Here is a 17,009-nt window from a genome sequence, read left to right on the forward strand (position 1 = left end):
AGCCATCCAGGTGCCCCGCCCCACCATTTGGCAAATATTTAATGAGCAATTACTCTGGGGCAACTATGCACTCTGCCAAACACTGGTAAGCAAAACCTGGTCCTCAGAAGGTTACAATGAATCATATAAACATTCTTGAATCCTTCACCCTCCAAACATCAGAACCCACCACAAATTCACTAAATTAATCTGCTTTCCTCTTTACTTTTCCTTGTTAACATCTTCCCATACAGCCCTCCTTTAAAGTCTTTAGCACTCTATCAAGAGCCAAACAACTGACAAAAAAAGAACAAAAAAACCTTTGTGCTCAATTATCAGCAGCTGTGAAAATATCACAAAAGACACTTCAGTTAAGGAATGGGTGGCAAAATCAAAAGGGCCATAAAGGAACAAAGATTCTGTTCATAAGCAAATATTCAAAGTAAAAGAAAGGTAAAAACACCATAATTTTGTTTTTAAATAGACCGTTTTAAAAACTTTTCCCCTGGGGCACCTGGGTGGCTCAGTGGTTAAGCCTCTGCCTTCGGCTCAGGTCATGATCTCAGGGTCTTGGGATGGAGCCCCCAGCGGGCTCTCTGCTCAGCGGGGAGCCTGCTTTCCCCCCCTCTCTCTCTGCCTGCCTCTCTGACTACTTGTGATTTCTGTAAAATAAATAAAGAAAATCTTAAAAAAAAAAAAACTTTTCCCCTGGGGCACCTGGGTGGCTCAGTTGGTTAAGGGTCCCGTGCTTGATCTAGATCGTGAGTTCAAGCCATGAGCTGGGCTCGACTCTAGGTGTGGAGCCTACCAAGTAAACAGATAGATAGTTTTCCCCAGAGGCATGAGATGCTTTTTTAAGTATTATTAATTTGGAGGTGCCTGGGTGGTTCAGTCGTTAAGCATTTGTCTTTGGCTCAGGTCATGATACCCGGATCCTGGGATTAAGCCCCCTGTTGGGCTCCCATCTCTTCAGGAAGCCTGCTTCTCCCCCTCCCACTCTCCCTGCTTGTGTTCCCTCTCTATTTTTTTATTTTTAAGAGTTGTTGTTTGTTTGTTTGTGTTTTTTTGGTTAAAGATTTTATTTATTTATTTGACACAGAGATCACTAAGTAGGCAGAGAGGCAGGCAGAGGAGGAAGCAGGCTCCCTGACAAGCAGAGAGCCCGATGCGGGGCTCGATCCCAGGATTCTGGGATCATGACCTGAGCCAAAGGCAGAGGCTTTAACCCACTGAGCCACCCAGGCGCCCCTTGTGTTCCCTCTCTTGCTCTCTCTCTCTCTATGTGTCAAATAATAAAATCTTTATTTTTTTAAAGATTATTTATTTATTTATTTGACAGAGATCACAAGCAGGCAGAGAGGTAGGCAGAGAGAGAGGGGGAAGCAGGCTCCCCACCGAGCAGACAGCCCAATGTGGGACTCAATCCCAGCACCCTGGGACCATGACCCGAGCCGAAGGCAGAGGCTTTAATCCACTGAGCCACCCAGGTGCCCCTAAAGTCCTTTTTTTTCAAGATTTTATTTATTTATTTGACAGAGAGATCGAAAGTAGGCAGAGAAGCAGGCAGAGAGAGGGGGGAAGCAGGCTCCCTGCTGAGCAGAGAGCCTAATGTGGGTGTCTATCCCAAGACCAAGAGAAGAAGGCAGAAGGCAGAGGCTTAACCCACTAAGCCACCCAGGCACCCCAAATAAATAAAATCTTTTTTAAAAAGTATTACTTTTATCAGGATAGAGGCGCCTGGGTGGCTCAATTGGTTAAGTATCTGCCTTTGGCTCAAGCCATGATCCCAGGGTCTTGGGATCAAGCTCCACTGAGCAGGGAGCCTGCTTCTTCCTCTCTTCCCTGCTACTGCTCTCTCTACCTCTAATAAAGAAATAAAATTTTAAAAATTTTTAATCAGAATAAAAATGAGGTAGTAACCATTAATTCCTTTTATTTTAGCACTTGCTACCTCAGAGATTCATGGGAAGTTCTTATGTCTCCACTTTGTTTTATTGTTGTTAGAATATTTTATTTTTATTTTTATTTTTTAACTCTTTAAAAAATCTTTTTTAAAAGTGGCAGAAGCAGCCCTCCTGCCAAGCAGAAGCCTGATGTGGGGCTTGATCCCAGGACCCTGAGCTGAAGACAGATGCTTAACAACTGAGCCACCAGGCGCTCCAATTTTATTTTTTTTCCTTTTTTTTTTTTTTAAGATTTTATTTATTTATTTGACCAAGAGAGATGACAAGCAGGCAGAGGCAGGCAGAAAGAGAGGAGGAAGCAGGCTCCCCGCTGAGCAGAGAGCCTGATGCGGGGCTCCATCCCAGGACCCTGAGATCATGACCCGAGCCTAAGGCAGCAGCTTAACCCACTGAGCCACCCAGGCGCCCCTTTTTTTTCCTATTTTTTTTTAAAGATTCATTTATTTTGGGACACCTGGGTGGCTCAGCCAGTTAAGCATCTGCCTTTGGCTTGGGTCCTGGGATCGAGCTCCACATCATGCTCCCTGCTCAGTAGGGAGCCTGCTTCCCCCTCTCCCTCTGCTGCTCTCTCTCCTTGTGGTCTCTCACTTCCTCTGTCAAATAAATGAATGAAATATTCCAAAAAATTTAAAAAAAAAAACAAGGATTTACATATTTATTTGAGAGACAGCATGCAAGCACAAGCAAGAGGGGCAGAGGGAGAGAAAGAGAAAGCATCCCAAGCAAACTCGCCGCTGACCACAGTGCAGGGTTTGATATTAGGACCCTGAGATCATGACCTGAGCTGCAAGCAAGAGTCAGACCCTTAATGGACTCTGCCACCCAGACAACCCTTTACATCCCCACTTTAGACAGACTGATCAAACAACAGTTAATCAAAGCTCTGACCATGCCTTTTCTCTTCCCCAGGGGAAGCCTCTCCGTTTGGTCACAGTCATCTACTACATAAAAATAACCACAAATAGGAAAAAGAAGAGAGAGAAGGACAGGAAATTCTCATCACAGCTGAACAAACCTCTATCATTTTAACATAACACAGACAGCATTATGGACTTGTTTGAACCAATGGAAATTTCCAGTAGAGGGAAAAATACATTACCAAAATTAAAAATAAATGCCCAATTATTAAAATAAAATAAGACAGCTAGGCCAGCTCTAACATTTTATACCTCTACTTCATCTTCGTTTGTAAGTCAAAACAGAAGAAATTTGTACTCTGTAAATGACCTATGACAAGAGTAACAAGTGCTTTTAAAAAAAAAAATACCCTCTAAAACAAAAACAAACAAAAAATAATCGGTGTTATGGATACTTATTGGAAGAACCAAAGAACTAGAGCAAAAAATTAAAAATAATATATACTGTGCATTTCCAGGAAAGAGAGGTAAAACACGTTCTACCAGAAGGAGAAGTTAAAGACAATTAGGGTTCATTTCCCCCATTCCTATAAAATAATTCACTGTTCTTATCTGTGAATCTTCAAGGATCTAGTACAGCCACTCCCTACCTTTGCTCAGACGAAAGACAAATCACTAATTTCCAAAAGGCCTCGCCATTTCAAGCTTTCAATCAATCTTCATAGCCAGAAAAGCTGAAGCATCAGCTTCTGTCTCCTTCTGAAAAAAGTTTCACCTCTTCCAAAAGCTGTGGCCAAAAAGCCATTTTCTCTCTCTAGAAGCACAAGGTTTAATGCTGTCCTCTGCTTTGTCTACCCTAAATAACAACAAGAAAAACAACAAAGCCTCAGGAGTGCTCCTTCAGCCTCTCAGAAAAGAACCAGCCACCTCCTGGGCTCTAGCACAGCTGCCTCTGTCTTTCTCAGAGAGACACTCCACCCTGAAGGTTCCACAGGCAGGATAACAAAAAGTAGGAACTGAAAAGCTGCTATATGCGTATCTGACCTCCAGAATAGAGACTGGGACCTAGGGCAGCCAGAAACTCCCTTGCAAAAGAAAACTTTTTCACAATTTAAAAATAACAAATTGTGGGGCGCCTGGGTGGCTCAGTGGGTTAAGCCGCTGCCTTCGGCTCGGGTCATGATCTCAGGGTCCTGGGATCGAGTCCCGCATCGGGCTCTCTGCTTAGCGGGGAGCCTGCTTCCTCCTCTCTCTCTCTGCCTGCCTCTCTGCCTACTTGTGATCTCTCTCTGTCAAATAAATAGATAAAATCTTTAAAAAAAAAAAAAAATAAAAAAATAAAAATAACAAATTGTATTTGCACATCCCTCATTGTGCAGCCCTCCCAGCTTGTGTCAAACTAGTTTTCTCCACTCTTAATAAAGCACATTGGTACCAGCTGTGTTACAAGTCAAGCGACGTGAGTGAGCTATGTTCTGAAAGCATTTAACAGATTGGCCCTCCATTCTCTATTTCCTTCCTCTTGAGTAGGAGCTACACACCATTTGTAAAAATGCCCAAGAGTATGGTATTTTTCCTACACAAGTCTGATGGCTAATTAGTCACATCACAAACTGGTATTTTTTGCACATGATCTACCGAGCCTACGTAGAACGGACATATGTGCCTACTGGGGTTTTACAAACAATATGCTTCGCCTTGACAAAGAAATCAATCATTCTACTAATGACGGTAAGGTAATATTGCTGGTGATACAGTACCATCGGCATAGCACCTACAATTTACAGTTTTCATACACAATCTCAATCACATACAAGATCCTTGAAATAGCCCACTGAACCACTGCATCTTTCAGAGGTTCAGAAAGGTTAAGTGGGACCTGCCCAAGGTTATCTATCAGCTTTATCAATGGTGGACGTGGTTTCGAACCTGCCAGACTCTAAGCCCCTAGCTTTTTTCTCTAGATCCCTCCCAGCTTTAAACGGAGGGCTCCTGACTCCCATCCTCCACCCAGAAAAGCCCATGACTCCGGACGACCGGCCCTTGCCCGCCTGGATCAGAGTTAGCTTCTTCAGCTCCGGCAGGGCTTTCATCCTCCACCACCCTCCCCCCGCGACCATTCTCTGAAAGAAGCGGAAAGGGAGAGGCGACCGAAAGCTCCTGGGGGAAGGGACGATGATAAACGGGGAAGCGCGGGACACTGCCCCTGCCGTGGGCTCCTTCACTCTGCAGCACTCACCTCCTTCCCTCCGCCAAGCTGTCCAGCCCTGGCGCGGGCGGTCCGACCACCTATGCCCCAAATGCTTCCATCATCACCTCAAACTGTCCCTCCCCCACGCCCCTTCGCCTCCGACAGGCAGAGCCCACCCCCCTGCTAAGTCGAGGTATCCTTCCACCAGGCCACCCCTCTTCTCTCCCGCCGCCCACCCCTCTTCCACCATTACTCACTGTCGGTGACTGGGCCCGGCCCTCATGGCTGCTCCGTTGCCGCCCGCCGCCGCCACCGCTGCTCCACGCCCGGCCCCTCAGTAGCCGCCGCCGCCGTCGGGACTCGCCGGGAGCCGCTCATGCGCCTGCGCAGCCTGGAGTACCGGGGCCCTCTACCGACGCCCGCGCTTGCGCAGCCCGCGCCGAGGCGTCTTCTTCAGTGCCTGATGTCCTGGACCCCTGGGTTTCGGGTGTACATGGCTGCTGCCCTCGAGGACTGGTTAGGCTTACAGGCTGTGGCGGCTGACCCCAGGTCCAAGGCCTCTGGATTACCTTGCCTAGGTTACTAACGCTTGGACCGCGATGCTCGTAAGGAACCATAGACATAATGACACTTTTAAGATTCTAGATCCTACTTACACTTAAAGGCCTGAATGCAGGTGCTCTGAGGTGACTGATAATGAACTTGGGATTTCTTTCAAGAAGACGATCACATCTAGAATACACTGGGGCTAATGGTGTAAGAGGCAACTTTTACATCCCTGAATATACTACGGGCCAGGAGGTGCTCAGAAGCCCCAAAGATCTTGGCAAGGCGGTGACCACACCAAAACTTCTTTGGGACACTGCTAAATCAGTCTGTTTATCAAGCGCATACTGTTTATTGGACAAAAATGTTCTAGGCATCTCCTATGTGCCATCAAGGGACCTGAAGGCTAATAGTCCCCTACTTTCCAGTTCTCACTATGAAGCCTGGCCCTTGTGTAAATGTTTAAACAAAAACTAGACCTTTATCCCATGGAAACCCAACCATCAGCTCCTAGACCACTGTGCTGCCTTGGCATAGCCAAACAACAGACTAGGCTTAATTGAATCTTGGAAATTCACTACATACTTTTCAGAGGAGGGCAGTGCACTGCAGTAGAAAGGAAGAGGAGACACAGGAATAAACTCTCTTCTTATAACCATGACCCCCATCCCATCTCCAGCCCAGTCTTCCCTCTACAGTTCAGAGTTTGGAAATCTCAGAACCAAGATATAATGTAAGGCAAAAGAAGATCAAAGAAGAGAAGGGGAAGGCGGGGGAGCAGTTCCATTCTTTCTGTGAAAGGTGTTAAATTCTTTGTACTTTTGGGGAAAGCAAAAGCTACTCCTAATGCCAGGATCTGATATGAATGTTTAAACTTTTAAGATTAAGGAAATTTTTTCCTCATTTTGGAAAGAAGCAAGAATAGGCCCAACAGTAAAGTTTGAGAATGCTAAAAATGGAGTGTCACTAGTATTTTTTTATTACAGATTATTAATTAAAAATGCATATAGGGGCACCTGGCTGGTGTAGTCAGTTAAACGTGTGACGCTTGGCTTTGGCTAGATGGTGATCTCAGGATCGAGAGATCAAGACCCTCATGGGGCTCCACACACTCATCATGGAATCTGACTGAGATTCTTTCTCTCTCTCTCCCTCTGTCCCTCCTGCTCATTCTCCTCCCTCTCTCTAAAATAAATAAGTCTTTTTAAAAATATATATAATGGAATTCTCAAGTCACTAAGAAATTAAGGCACCTAGGAACTGAAGGATTTTTTACTTATCAGATGCATGTGACTTTTACATACATAGCTATATGTTGCTGTGGGAAAACACTGTACAGATAGCATAATTCAGTTCCCAGAAAAGCAAATCTACACAAAAGTGCTTGCCTCATATATGAAGTGTCTCCCAATCTCTTGACATACATAGAGTAAGATGCAACTGCTGACAGAGTAGGGTGGTGGGGCCCAGGACCAATCCCATAAGCTAGCTCCTGATTTGGAAGAGTTGTCTTTACTTGCAAAAGTATTACCCTTTGGAACGAGAACACATTTGGCACCATGGGGAAATCTAAGAGCCAGAGGGAGGAAGAATTAATATTGATACTATGTGCAGATGAATGGATGTGTTTAAAAAAAAAAAAAAAAGCCAAAGCTGACCCCGAAGTTTCCAGGAACTGTATTTTCCTAATTCTACCACCACATGAAGTCCTCTGTTGGAATCTACGTGATGATGACATATCTTTTTTGTTTAGTTTTGTTTATTTGTTTATTAAAGGAATCTCTATATCCAGTGTAGGGCCTGAACTCACGACCCCAAGATCAAGAGTTGCACATTCTTCCAACTGAGCCAGCCAGGTGCCCCAACAGCATACATGAACCATACGGGTCTCCTGAACCATTTCCCTACTTGAATTTCTTTATTTATATAGATTTATTTATTAAGCTCATTTACTTATTTATTTTTAAGTAATCTCTATAGAGCTCCTGAGTGGCTCAGTCGTTAAGTGTCTGCCTTCGGCTCAGGTCACAATCCTAGGGTTCTAGGATCAAGCCCCACATTGGGCTCCCTGTTCAGTGGGAAGCCTGCTTCTCCCTCTCCTACACCCCCTGCTTGTTTTCCCTCTCTCACTGTGTCTCTGTCAAATAAATAAAATCTTTAAAAACTACACTCGATGTGGGGCTCAAACTCATAATCAAGAGTCCAGCCAGCCAGGCTCCCCAAACTACTTGAATTTCTTACCAAGGGCAGAACGGCAGACTTTTTTTTTCCTGCCAAGTATCGACACACTATATCAGATGATAATCATTCAGAGAACCACCCCTACTCCATTTTCAGACCCTGTGATTTGGATGAGGTCACTCTGGGCATAGAGCACATTTACATAACCCAGACCTAAGTCATTCAGCGCATAACATTCTCTAAGCTACAATCATTGTTTCAGGAATGGGCATGTAACCCCGTCAGAGCCAAAATGCACATGGAGAACGTTCCTTCAGGGGAAATCTGTTGCTCTTTCCAACTAAAACCAGATGTGAGAACAAGATGCTGCAGCCATGTTGACACCACAAAGGTATGCCAATCTATCTATGGAAAGATATAATTTATTCACTCACTGAACAAAAATTTAATGAGTACCCATGATGTGTTAGACACTGTTGTAGGTGTTGGAGATACAACAGTGAGTAGTAATATGTATTGTCCTTGACCCCATAGAACTTACAGTCTAGTAGGGGACATCTAATAACAACAACAAACACTTGAATAACATTTACTATGTGTCAAGCACTGTTCTAAGTCCTTTATACATATCAGTTCTTTTCATCATCACATCCCTATCCCTATTTTATAGATAAGGAAATTGAAGGAGAGAGAACTAACTTGCCCTGGTCACACAGTAAATAATGGAACCGAAAATCAAACCCAGGATATCTGGCTCAATGATTTAAAAAATATATATTTTATCTGGGGTGCCTGGGTGGCTCAGTGGGTTGGGCCACTGCCTTTGGCTCAGGTCATGATCTCAGGGTCCTGGGATCGAGCCCCGCGTCGGGCTCTCTGCTCGGCAGGGAGCCTGCTTCCTCCTCTCTTCTCTGCCTGCCTCTCTGCCTGCTTGTCATCTCTCTCTGTCAGATAAATAAATAAAATGTTAAAAAACAAATAAATAAATAAATAATATTTAATTTATTTATTTGACTGAGAGAGAGAGAAAGATCACAAGCAGAGAGGGGCGGGGTGGGGGGGGAAGCAGGCTCCCTGCTGAGCAGAGAGCCCCATGCGGGGCTTGATCCTAAGACCCTGAGATCATGACCTGAGCCGAAAGCAGAGGCTTAACCCACTGAGCCACCCAGGCGCCCCTTAATAATATATTTTTTTAAGATTTTATTTATTTAGGGGCGCCTGGGTGGCTCAGTGGGTTAAAGCCTCTGCCTTTGGCTCAGGTCATAATCCCAGGGTCCTGGGATCGAGCCCCACATCAGGCTCCTGCTCAGCAGGGAGCCTGCTTCCTCCTCTCTCTCTGCCTGCCTCTCTGCCTACTTGTGATCTCTGTCTGCCAAATAAATAAATAAAATCTTAAAAAAAAAAAAAAAAAAAAAAAAAAAAAAAAAAAAAGATTTTATTTATTTATTTGACAAAGAGAGAGAGATCACAAGCAGGCAGAGAGAGGGGAAAGCAGGCTCCCCGCTGAGCAGAGAGCCAATGCGGGGCTCGATCCCAGGACCCTGAGATCATGACCCTAGCTGAAGGCAGAGGCTTAACCCTCTGAGCCACCTAGGCGCCCCTGGCTCAATAATCTTTGTGCTCAATCAAGATATTATAAACTGGGGCGCCTGGGTGGCTCAGTGGGTTAAGCCTCTGCCTTCGGCTCAGGTCATGGTCTCAGGGTCCTGGGATCGAGCCCCGCATCGGGCTCTCTGCTCGGCGGGGAGCCTGCTTCTCCCTCTCTCTCTCTGCCTGCCTCTCTGCTTACTTGTGATCCCTGTCTGTCAAATAAATAAATAAAAATCTTAAAAAAAAAAAGATATTATAAACTGTCTTATCATAGGAGGGGAAGAAAAAAATAAGCATCCTCAGAGAGAATTTAATCAGTCATGGAAGGAACAACCAAAGGAGACACCTGGAAGTGGGAAAGAATACCAGGCAGTTGGGAGACTGAAAAAAATTCAGTTAAGCTGAAAAAGAGGAATGACAAGAGTTGCGACTAGTGGAGGCGTGTGGCTGACTCAGTCCAAAGAGTCCCACGTTGAATGTAGAGACTACTAAAAATAAATAAACTTTTTAAAGAAGCAAAACAAAGAGAGAGGAATCTAGCAAAGTAAGCCGGAGCCACGTTACTTTACACTTTTTTCTGAGGACAGTGAAGCAAGGGAGGGACTTGTTCAGATTGGGGCCATGAGGGGTTGGTAAGACTGTGAAGACTCTTGGCGATGCTCCTATAGCATTTCAGGCATACAAGAAAATCATTGCAGGTAGTGATAAATGCTGTGAGAAAAGGACATTTAAACTGAGACCTGAATAGGAAACAGAAGCCAAATCTTGAACCTAGGAGGCAGGAGCAGCAGATATAAAGGCCTTGGGGCAGAAATTAGCTTGATATATTCAAGAAATGATGGGAAGAGGGATGGCTCTCCCTCGCTCTCAAACAAATAAATAAAATCTTTTTTTTTTAAGGTTTTATTTACTTATTTGACAGAGGCACACACAGAGAGAGTGCACAAGTAGGGAGAGCCACAGGAAGATGGGGAGGGAGAAGCATGCTCCCCACTGAGCAGGGAGACCTATGCAGGACTCAATCCTAGGAACCTGGAACCTTGAAAAAAAAAAAAAAAAAAAGCCGGGGTGGGGAGGCAGAGGGAGAGTAAGAAATGGACTCCTCACGGAGCAAGGAGCCCAAGACAGGGCTCAATCCCAGGACCCTGGGATCATGACCTGAGAGAAAGGCATACACTTAACCCACTAAGCTACCCAGGCATCCGGAAATCAAGCATTTTTTAAATAAATGCTGATGAGAGGAATACAGTACAGAGAGAAATTGTCTCTATAGAAAAGAAAGATTAAAACAATTAGCTTTAAGATAAGGACATTTATTGAAAGCCTCCATTGTTCTAAATCCTAGATTCAAATGAACACATGATATTAGGTAGACGTGTTTATCATTTTCTTCTTCATTTTACAGATGACAAAACTGACATTTGGAAAGTTGAAATAACTTGTCCAAACTCGCACAGCTAAGTGGCAAGTTGACATACGAACCAGCGCAGTCTATTTCATTTGATTAGCCTCTCCTAATCTCACAAAAATACATTTCCCTACAATATCCTTTGAGGGAAAATCTGGGGGAAAGAAGAGAATTAACAAAGCACTTTGACACATTTCCTCTAAGTTTTTGTGTTATCCCAGGGATTCTTCCAAGGTGTTCTCTATTGCCAATGCTGTAGTACTTGGTATGTGTCCTTTGGATGATTTTGCATTTATTTAATTAAATTCTTCAACCACCATTTAACCTGATATTGCCCTTCAACCTAATTACAGTTGAAATGGCATTTCACCTTACTCTCCATGCAAGATTCATATTTTTCTGGTTGCCAGCTGCCCTGCATTAAGTGGTATTTTGTTCTTTGGGCACCCATATGCCCAAAGAACATGCAGAATATCATGTTCCAGAAAGGTTGTTTCTTCTGCTAATAGAGCAAGCAGCCTAAAAGCTGGAGCCTGGCGCCATTTGCAAACCATCAGTGCATTTAGATGCCCAGTCTCTGTCAATCCTGTGTCATTCAGAGCTATTCTGAACACTCAGCCTCCACTCCAACCACAGCCCAGTCAATTGGTTCCATCCTCCCAACAATTCTCCTCTCTCTGTCCTATACCAACTATTTTCTCCTTTCTACCTGGTCATTGCCATGAGCAAACAAAAATATTTGATCTTAAAAAAGAAAAAAATATTTTCTTAACCCCACTTCTCTCCCCCTCTTCTGTTACCCCTCCCTTTTGCTCTGCTCCCCTGGAAAGATGCGTATATATATTTTTTCCCCTGGCTTTTCTCAATTACCTCTCCTCTCATTCTCGCTCTATTTTTAAAGATTTTATGTATCTGAGAGAGAGAGATAGAGCATAGCAGGGGGAGCAGCAGGTAGAGGGAGAGAGAGTAGCAGGCCTCCCACTAAGCAGGGAGACCCATAGAGGGCTCCATCTCAGGACCGTGGGATCATGACCTGAGCCGAAGGCACACACTTAACCTACTGAACCATCCAGGCACCCCTCTCTCTTTTAAGTAAACTCTACACCCAACCAAACACTGGACTCAAATGCACAAGCCTGAGATCAGGTGTTGCATCTGAACCAGACAGTCGCCCCATTTTTCATTCTGTCTTTAGGTTTTCACCTAGACCATGCTACCTGAGCTGTCAGGTGTCTCTGTCTCTGTCTCTCTCTCTCTCACACACACACACACAGCCTCCAGGACATAACTCCTGTGACACAGATTTTTGTCCATTTTCTTAATTCACGTGGACATGGCCTGTACACAGCATATGAATAAATCCCCATTTCTCCAACAACCGCAACACTTCTCTCTCAATTTCAAGAGTGATGTGATTGAGAGACTTCAAGGATGATTAAGGGTTAAAGGGCACAAAAGGCAATCTGGGAGACTATAGCTGACTACGCAGCTTCTCCTCCCTTCTGCTTTTTTCTCGGAAAGGACTGGCCTTAGGGAGAAAATAGTAACAGAGGTTCATAGATGGGAAATAGGATCTATTTCTCCTCAGGAGCACCGACCCAGGGAGTACTCCCTACAGGAGGCTCACATAAAGCAAAGGTGCAGACTGTCGGAAAACGCGGCCCACCGCTAGAACAAGCCAGGGAGATACTGGGAGAGAATCTGCAAGCCTGAAACCAGAGAGAACTAAAAAGGCACCCATTCCGAAGTCAGAAGCTAAGAGGAAAAAATAAAAAAATAAATTCTGCCGCTTGGCCTCATGGGAGTTGTAGTCTCTCAGGGCTCGAAGGGCTTTTTATAAAACTTCGGCAGGAGGCGAAGAAAACAGGATATTTATGGGAGTCCAAAAGGATCATTATGTCCACGCAAACTTAAATACACATTTTTCCTTTCCCTTAGCCTTGGTCAGTCTCCGGAGCAGTTTCTCCCCAGCCCACCTCCAACATCCCCTGTATTTCCGCACTCTGGGCCAATCTAGCATTCCGCTCGTTCGCTTTTCCACCTCCCTATCCAATCGTAGGTGAGTTCCTGGTCAGTTCCCGGAGTTCCTTGCGGCAGTAATGGCTGCTCCCAGCCGTCGCGCGGCTACTCTGTTTCGGGCGGTGTCAGGGGTCCGGCAGTTGGGCCCCAGTGCCGAGAGGGAGTGGGGGGTCCGGCTCTCCTCGCTCTTTGACTGTCAGCGGAGGTGCGTGTCCTGTTTCGCGGGCGCCGCCTTCTCTGGTCCCCGCCTGTCCTCTGCTTCTCGCCGTTATGGCCAGAGCTCAGCCTTGGACCGCTTCCTTGGACTCTCTCAGCCGGACAGTTCGTTGACTTCTCACCCTCCCGGCGTGTCTATGCACAGAGGTAAAGCGCCCAGATAGGCTTGTTCCGGACTGTCCCCACTTTAGCGAAAACGTGAAACTTCTGGGTCGGGGAAACTCCTCAATCCCTGGGGATATCGTCTTTGGTCCTATATTATGGAAAACGATCTTGAGGCCCCGAGAGAGAGGCGAGCCTTGGAGTATCTCACAGGAGAGAGATAATACGTTCTAAGAGTTAGGAGCCAGAGGGAACCGATGTGGTCACAATCAGACGCTCACAAAGAGCAGGAGATTGAAGGGACACGGGCAGGGCAGAACTGTGGCTCTCTGTCCCGAAATGGGAAGCGAACTGGATCCAATAAGTGCCCCATCTCCTTGTCAAGAGACTGAGTTACACCTAGGAAATAGCACCCTCTGTTTCTCAAGCATCTGAGACTACATTCTGGTAGGGAGGCTGGACACAAAAACTGGTCATAGTAATGCAGTATTATAAGAAACTAATACTTAAAAACACGGAGAAAGCTTGCAGAGCCTTTATAACACCCTTAGTAGGGTGAGATTGTCTGAGCTGGAGGGATTTCTGATTTTATCTGTTCTGGCTGTGCTTTCACACATGTACACATGTACATACATTTATCAGGGATAACTACAAAGTACAATTCCACACAGTGATTGAGTATTAAATGCCAGGGATTGTGTTGATGGTTTTTGCAAAATTGCCAATCATCAGAAGATTTTAAGGAGGCATTGTTAATATTATCTCCCATTTTACAGGTGAGGAAAACTAAGGAGATGAGAGAAGTTAGAGAATTTGAGAAAATCATATAAACAAATGAATGGGCAAACTAAGTCTTGAAGCCAGGTCTCAGCTTCAGCCTGGTACACTAAGCTTGTATTCCCTATTTCCTTTGTGGGCCAGTAGGACTGAGTACCTGAGAGGGGATCCAGATTGCATTACCTATCGCTTCCTTCCTGCCCCTACCCCACACACAGATGAGCAGGATCTCCTATTGGTCCATCATCCCAACATGCCTGAGAACCCCCGGGTCCTACGAGTCGTCATCCTGGGTGCCCCGAATGCAGGGAAGTCAACACTCTCCAACCAGCTGCTGGGTCGGAAAGTATGCTGCATCTTTGACATCCCCTCCTACCCCGCCCCTTTCATCTGTCACTTTTTTCTGTTTCTTTATGAATTGTCCCATAGTGATCTGGGAACTCAGTTGGGACTTACTTGTTTTTGGCAGGTGTTCCCTGTCTCCAAGAAGGTGCACACCACTCGCTGCCAAGCTCTGGGGGTCATCACGGAGAAAGAGGCCCAGGTGGTGGGTACCTTCAAAGGAAGTCCAGCAAACTGGACGGGGGGTGAACTTAAGAGGGTCTCCCTTACAGTTAGACCTGAACAAAGTATTTAGATTCACTTTTTTTAAAAAAGATGTATTTATTTATTTATTTAAAAGAGAGGGAGATCACAAGGCAGAGCAGCTGGCAGAGAGAGAGAGGGGGAAGCAGGCTCCCCACTGAGCAGAGAACCCCATGAGGGGCTTGATCCCAGGACCCTGAGATCATGACCTGAGCCAAAGGCAGAGGCTTAACCCACTGAGCCACCTAGGCGCCCTGAGATTCACTTTTCTGAGGGAAGGGGAGTCTCCTCTTTAATCAGGCCTAGTGCAGTTCTCTCTACTTTTTACCCTCTGGCTTATAGTCAGAAAGATCTATTTCCCTCTTTACTCCTTCCTAATCTTCCATATATTCACAGTCATTATCTTTCTCTTAGATCCTGTCTAGAATTAAAACAAAGCTGAAGGGTAAAATTCTAAAGTCATCCTGTCCTAGAGTGGGTGCAGTTTTCTGACATCAGTGGTGGCCTTTCTCTCACTTGCTAGTCATAATTGTTCCATCTTGGGGGGTGGGCATCTCTCTTTCCTGATTAGATTCTACTTGACACCCCTGGCCTCATCAGCCCTGTTAAACAGAAAAGGTAATAGCTGTGGAAACAGGTATGTAGAGGGAAAGGTGTTGAGGAGAAGGTGGGGAGATTCCACCATAAGGTCTGGAAAACCATCTTATCATACCCTATCCCTCATTAGGAGTATATCAGTCATAAGACCCTTTCTGACCTGTTTGTCTGTCCCTCAGGCACCATCTGGAACTTTCTTTGTTGGAAGATCCATGGAAGAGCATGGAATCTGCTGATCTGGGTTAGACTCATGATGGGAATCTGGAGCCCATATCATGGACATTTTGGAGGGGTGGGGAGAGAGTGGTCATATATTTTTCCTGTTCCCCACCCTGCCAACTTCTAGTTGTGGTCCTTGTGGATGTCTCAGACAAGTGGACTCGGAACCAGCTCAGCCCCCAGGTGCTCCAGTGCCTGACTCAGTTCTCGCAAGTCCCTAGCATCCTTGTCATGAACAAGGTGAGCACCACCTACTTGATGAAGGGGTCTACTCTCCTCTGTGGGGCCCATCTCACTGACCACACACCCTCTGCCCATCCTCCACGCCCAGGTAGATTGCCTGAAGCAGAAGTCCGTTCTTTTGGAGCTCACAGCAGCCCTTACTGAAGGTGTGGTCAATGGCAAGAAGCTCAAGATGAGGCAGGCCCTTCGCTCACAGCCTGGCACTCCGTGCCCCAGCCCAGCAGCTGAGGGCCCAAAAACACAGTCTGTGGGAGGCCCTCAGAGGATCGGCTGGCCCCACTTCCAGGAAATCTTCATGTTGTCAGCCCTAAGCCAAGAGGATGTGAAAACACTAAAGGTCAGTTAGCCTTGACCGGAGCCTGGCCTTTGATTTCTACCATGTGAAGACAAGCCTTGGAGTTCCTCCTGAGAGTGAGTAGGAAAGTCTTGGTTGGGACTGAGCTGCCCACCTGTCCCTCTCTGTACCCACAGCAATACCTCCTGGCACAGGCCCGGCCAGGACCCTGGGAATTCCACAGTGGAGTCCTCACTAGCCAGACGCCTGAGGAGATCTGTGCCAACATCATCCGAGAGAAGCTCCTAGAGCACCTGCCCCAGGAGATTCCCTACAGTGTGCAGCAGGTGTGGGCACAGTGAAGGAATTCGGGGGCTCTTCACCAGGCACAGCACCCAGGACCAGACACCTGGGGTCTGGAGAGCTAGGAATGCGGGTCCGTCTGACTAATCATGATGTCTCCCTGTGCAGAGGACAGTGATGTGGGAGGAAGGGCCAAGCGGGGAGCTGGTGATTGAACAGAAGCTTCTGGTGCTCAAAGAATCTCATGTGGTAAGCAGGGTTAGGCTTGGAGAAAGGACCAGGGCATTAGGCAGGGGTTCTTCCTCCACTGCTCAGGAGCCCCGAGAGCAGTCTTGTGTGTGTGTCTCTCTCTCTCACCCCACCCTCAGAGGATCCTGATTGGTCCAAAGGGGCGCTTGATCTCCCAGATTGCACAGGAGGTGGGCCGAGATCTCATGGACATCTTCCTCTGCGATGTACAGCTGCGGCTCTCTGTGAAGCTTCTCACATGACCGCCCTCAGCTGCCTTTCCCATGGCATCCCAGCCCTAGCTGCTGGCAGGAGCCACTGACCAGGATGGCCCCTGCCTGGGATGGGGACTGGTGAGAGGCATGGGCACTGCCTGATGGACTGACTGGCTGGCATGGCCTTAGTGAGTCTGCCTAGGCCCTACCTGACCACATCTGTTGGAGGAAGAAACTTAGCTCGGTTACAGGGTCGTGCCTCTGCCTGGGATTCCAGCTGCTTAGGTCTAGAAATTGGCTCTTCAGTAGGAACAATGCCACTCTGCTTCTGGCTGGCATCAAACCCAGAGTTTCTCCCTGTGTTGCCAGTTTTAGCAGAGAGGCCTTTTTCCTATCCCCTCAGTTCCTCTACCTTAAAACCACGCATAAGGACTTGTGGGTCCTAAGGGAGATAGTGCCACTTGCCCCATCCCTCTTCCCAGGCTCGAATGCTAATAAAATTAAAAGACAAGCCA

General features: G+C 46.3%; 2 protein-coding genes across 5 annotated transcripts in view; one reads left to right on the forward strand and one right to left on the reverse strand.

The window, feature by feature from the left end:
* FAM222B (family with sequence similarity 222 member B) overlaps positions 1–5,394 on the reverse strand; it is an 82,682-nt gene extending 77,288 nt beyond the window's left edge. Inside the window, exon 1 of one of the 3 annotated variants that reach the window (XM_059149410.1) lies at positions 5,249–5,394. Coding sequence is in view for 1 of the 3 variants with exons in the window: in XM_059149412.1 (XP_059005395.1) it covers positions 5,249–5,274 (26 nt within the window). In the remaining 2 variants the exon portion in view is untranslated. The remainder of the gene's footprint in view (positions 1–5,248) is intronic. The other 2 variants (XM_059149412.1, XM_059149411.1) reach the window with 2 other exon arrangements.
* A 7,405-nt stretch (positions 5,395–12,799) lies between these two features.
* ERAL1 (Era like 12S mitochondrial rRNA chaperone 1) lies at positions 12,800–17,007 on the forward strand. 2 transcript variants are annotated; one of them, XM_059149297.1, is made up of 10 exons: positions 12,800–13,098; positions 14,049–14,176; positions 14,300–14,377; positions 14,987–15,033; positions 15,192–15,253; positions 15,359–15,471; positions 15,563–15,811; positions 15,946–16,095; positions 16,220–16,300; positions 16,382–17,007. In XM_059149297.1, exons 1-10 carry the CDS (start codon positions 12,816–12,818, stop codon positions 16,427–16,429), a joined length of 1,239 nt encoding a protein of 412 aa, XP_059005280.1. In that variant the 5' UTR covers positions 12,800–12,815; the 3' UTR covers positions 16,430–17,007. The 2 variants fall into 2 exon arrangements, with proteins under 2 accessions (XP_059005280.1, XP_059005279.1); XM_059149296.1 differs by having other exon boundaries at positions 16,420–17,007.
* Positions 17,008–17,009: the final 2 nt, after the last annotated feature.

This window comes from Mustela lutreola, chromosome 15, assembly GCF_030435805.1.
Source record: "Mustela lutreola isolate mMusLut2 chromosome 15, mMusLut2.pri, whole genome shotgun sequence".
In the NCBI taxonomy this organism is placed as follows: Eukaryota; Metazoa; Chordata; class Mammalia; order Carnivora; family Mustelidae; genus Mustela; species Mustela lutreola.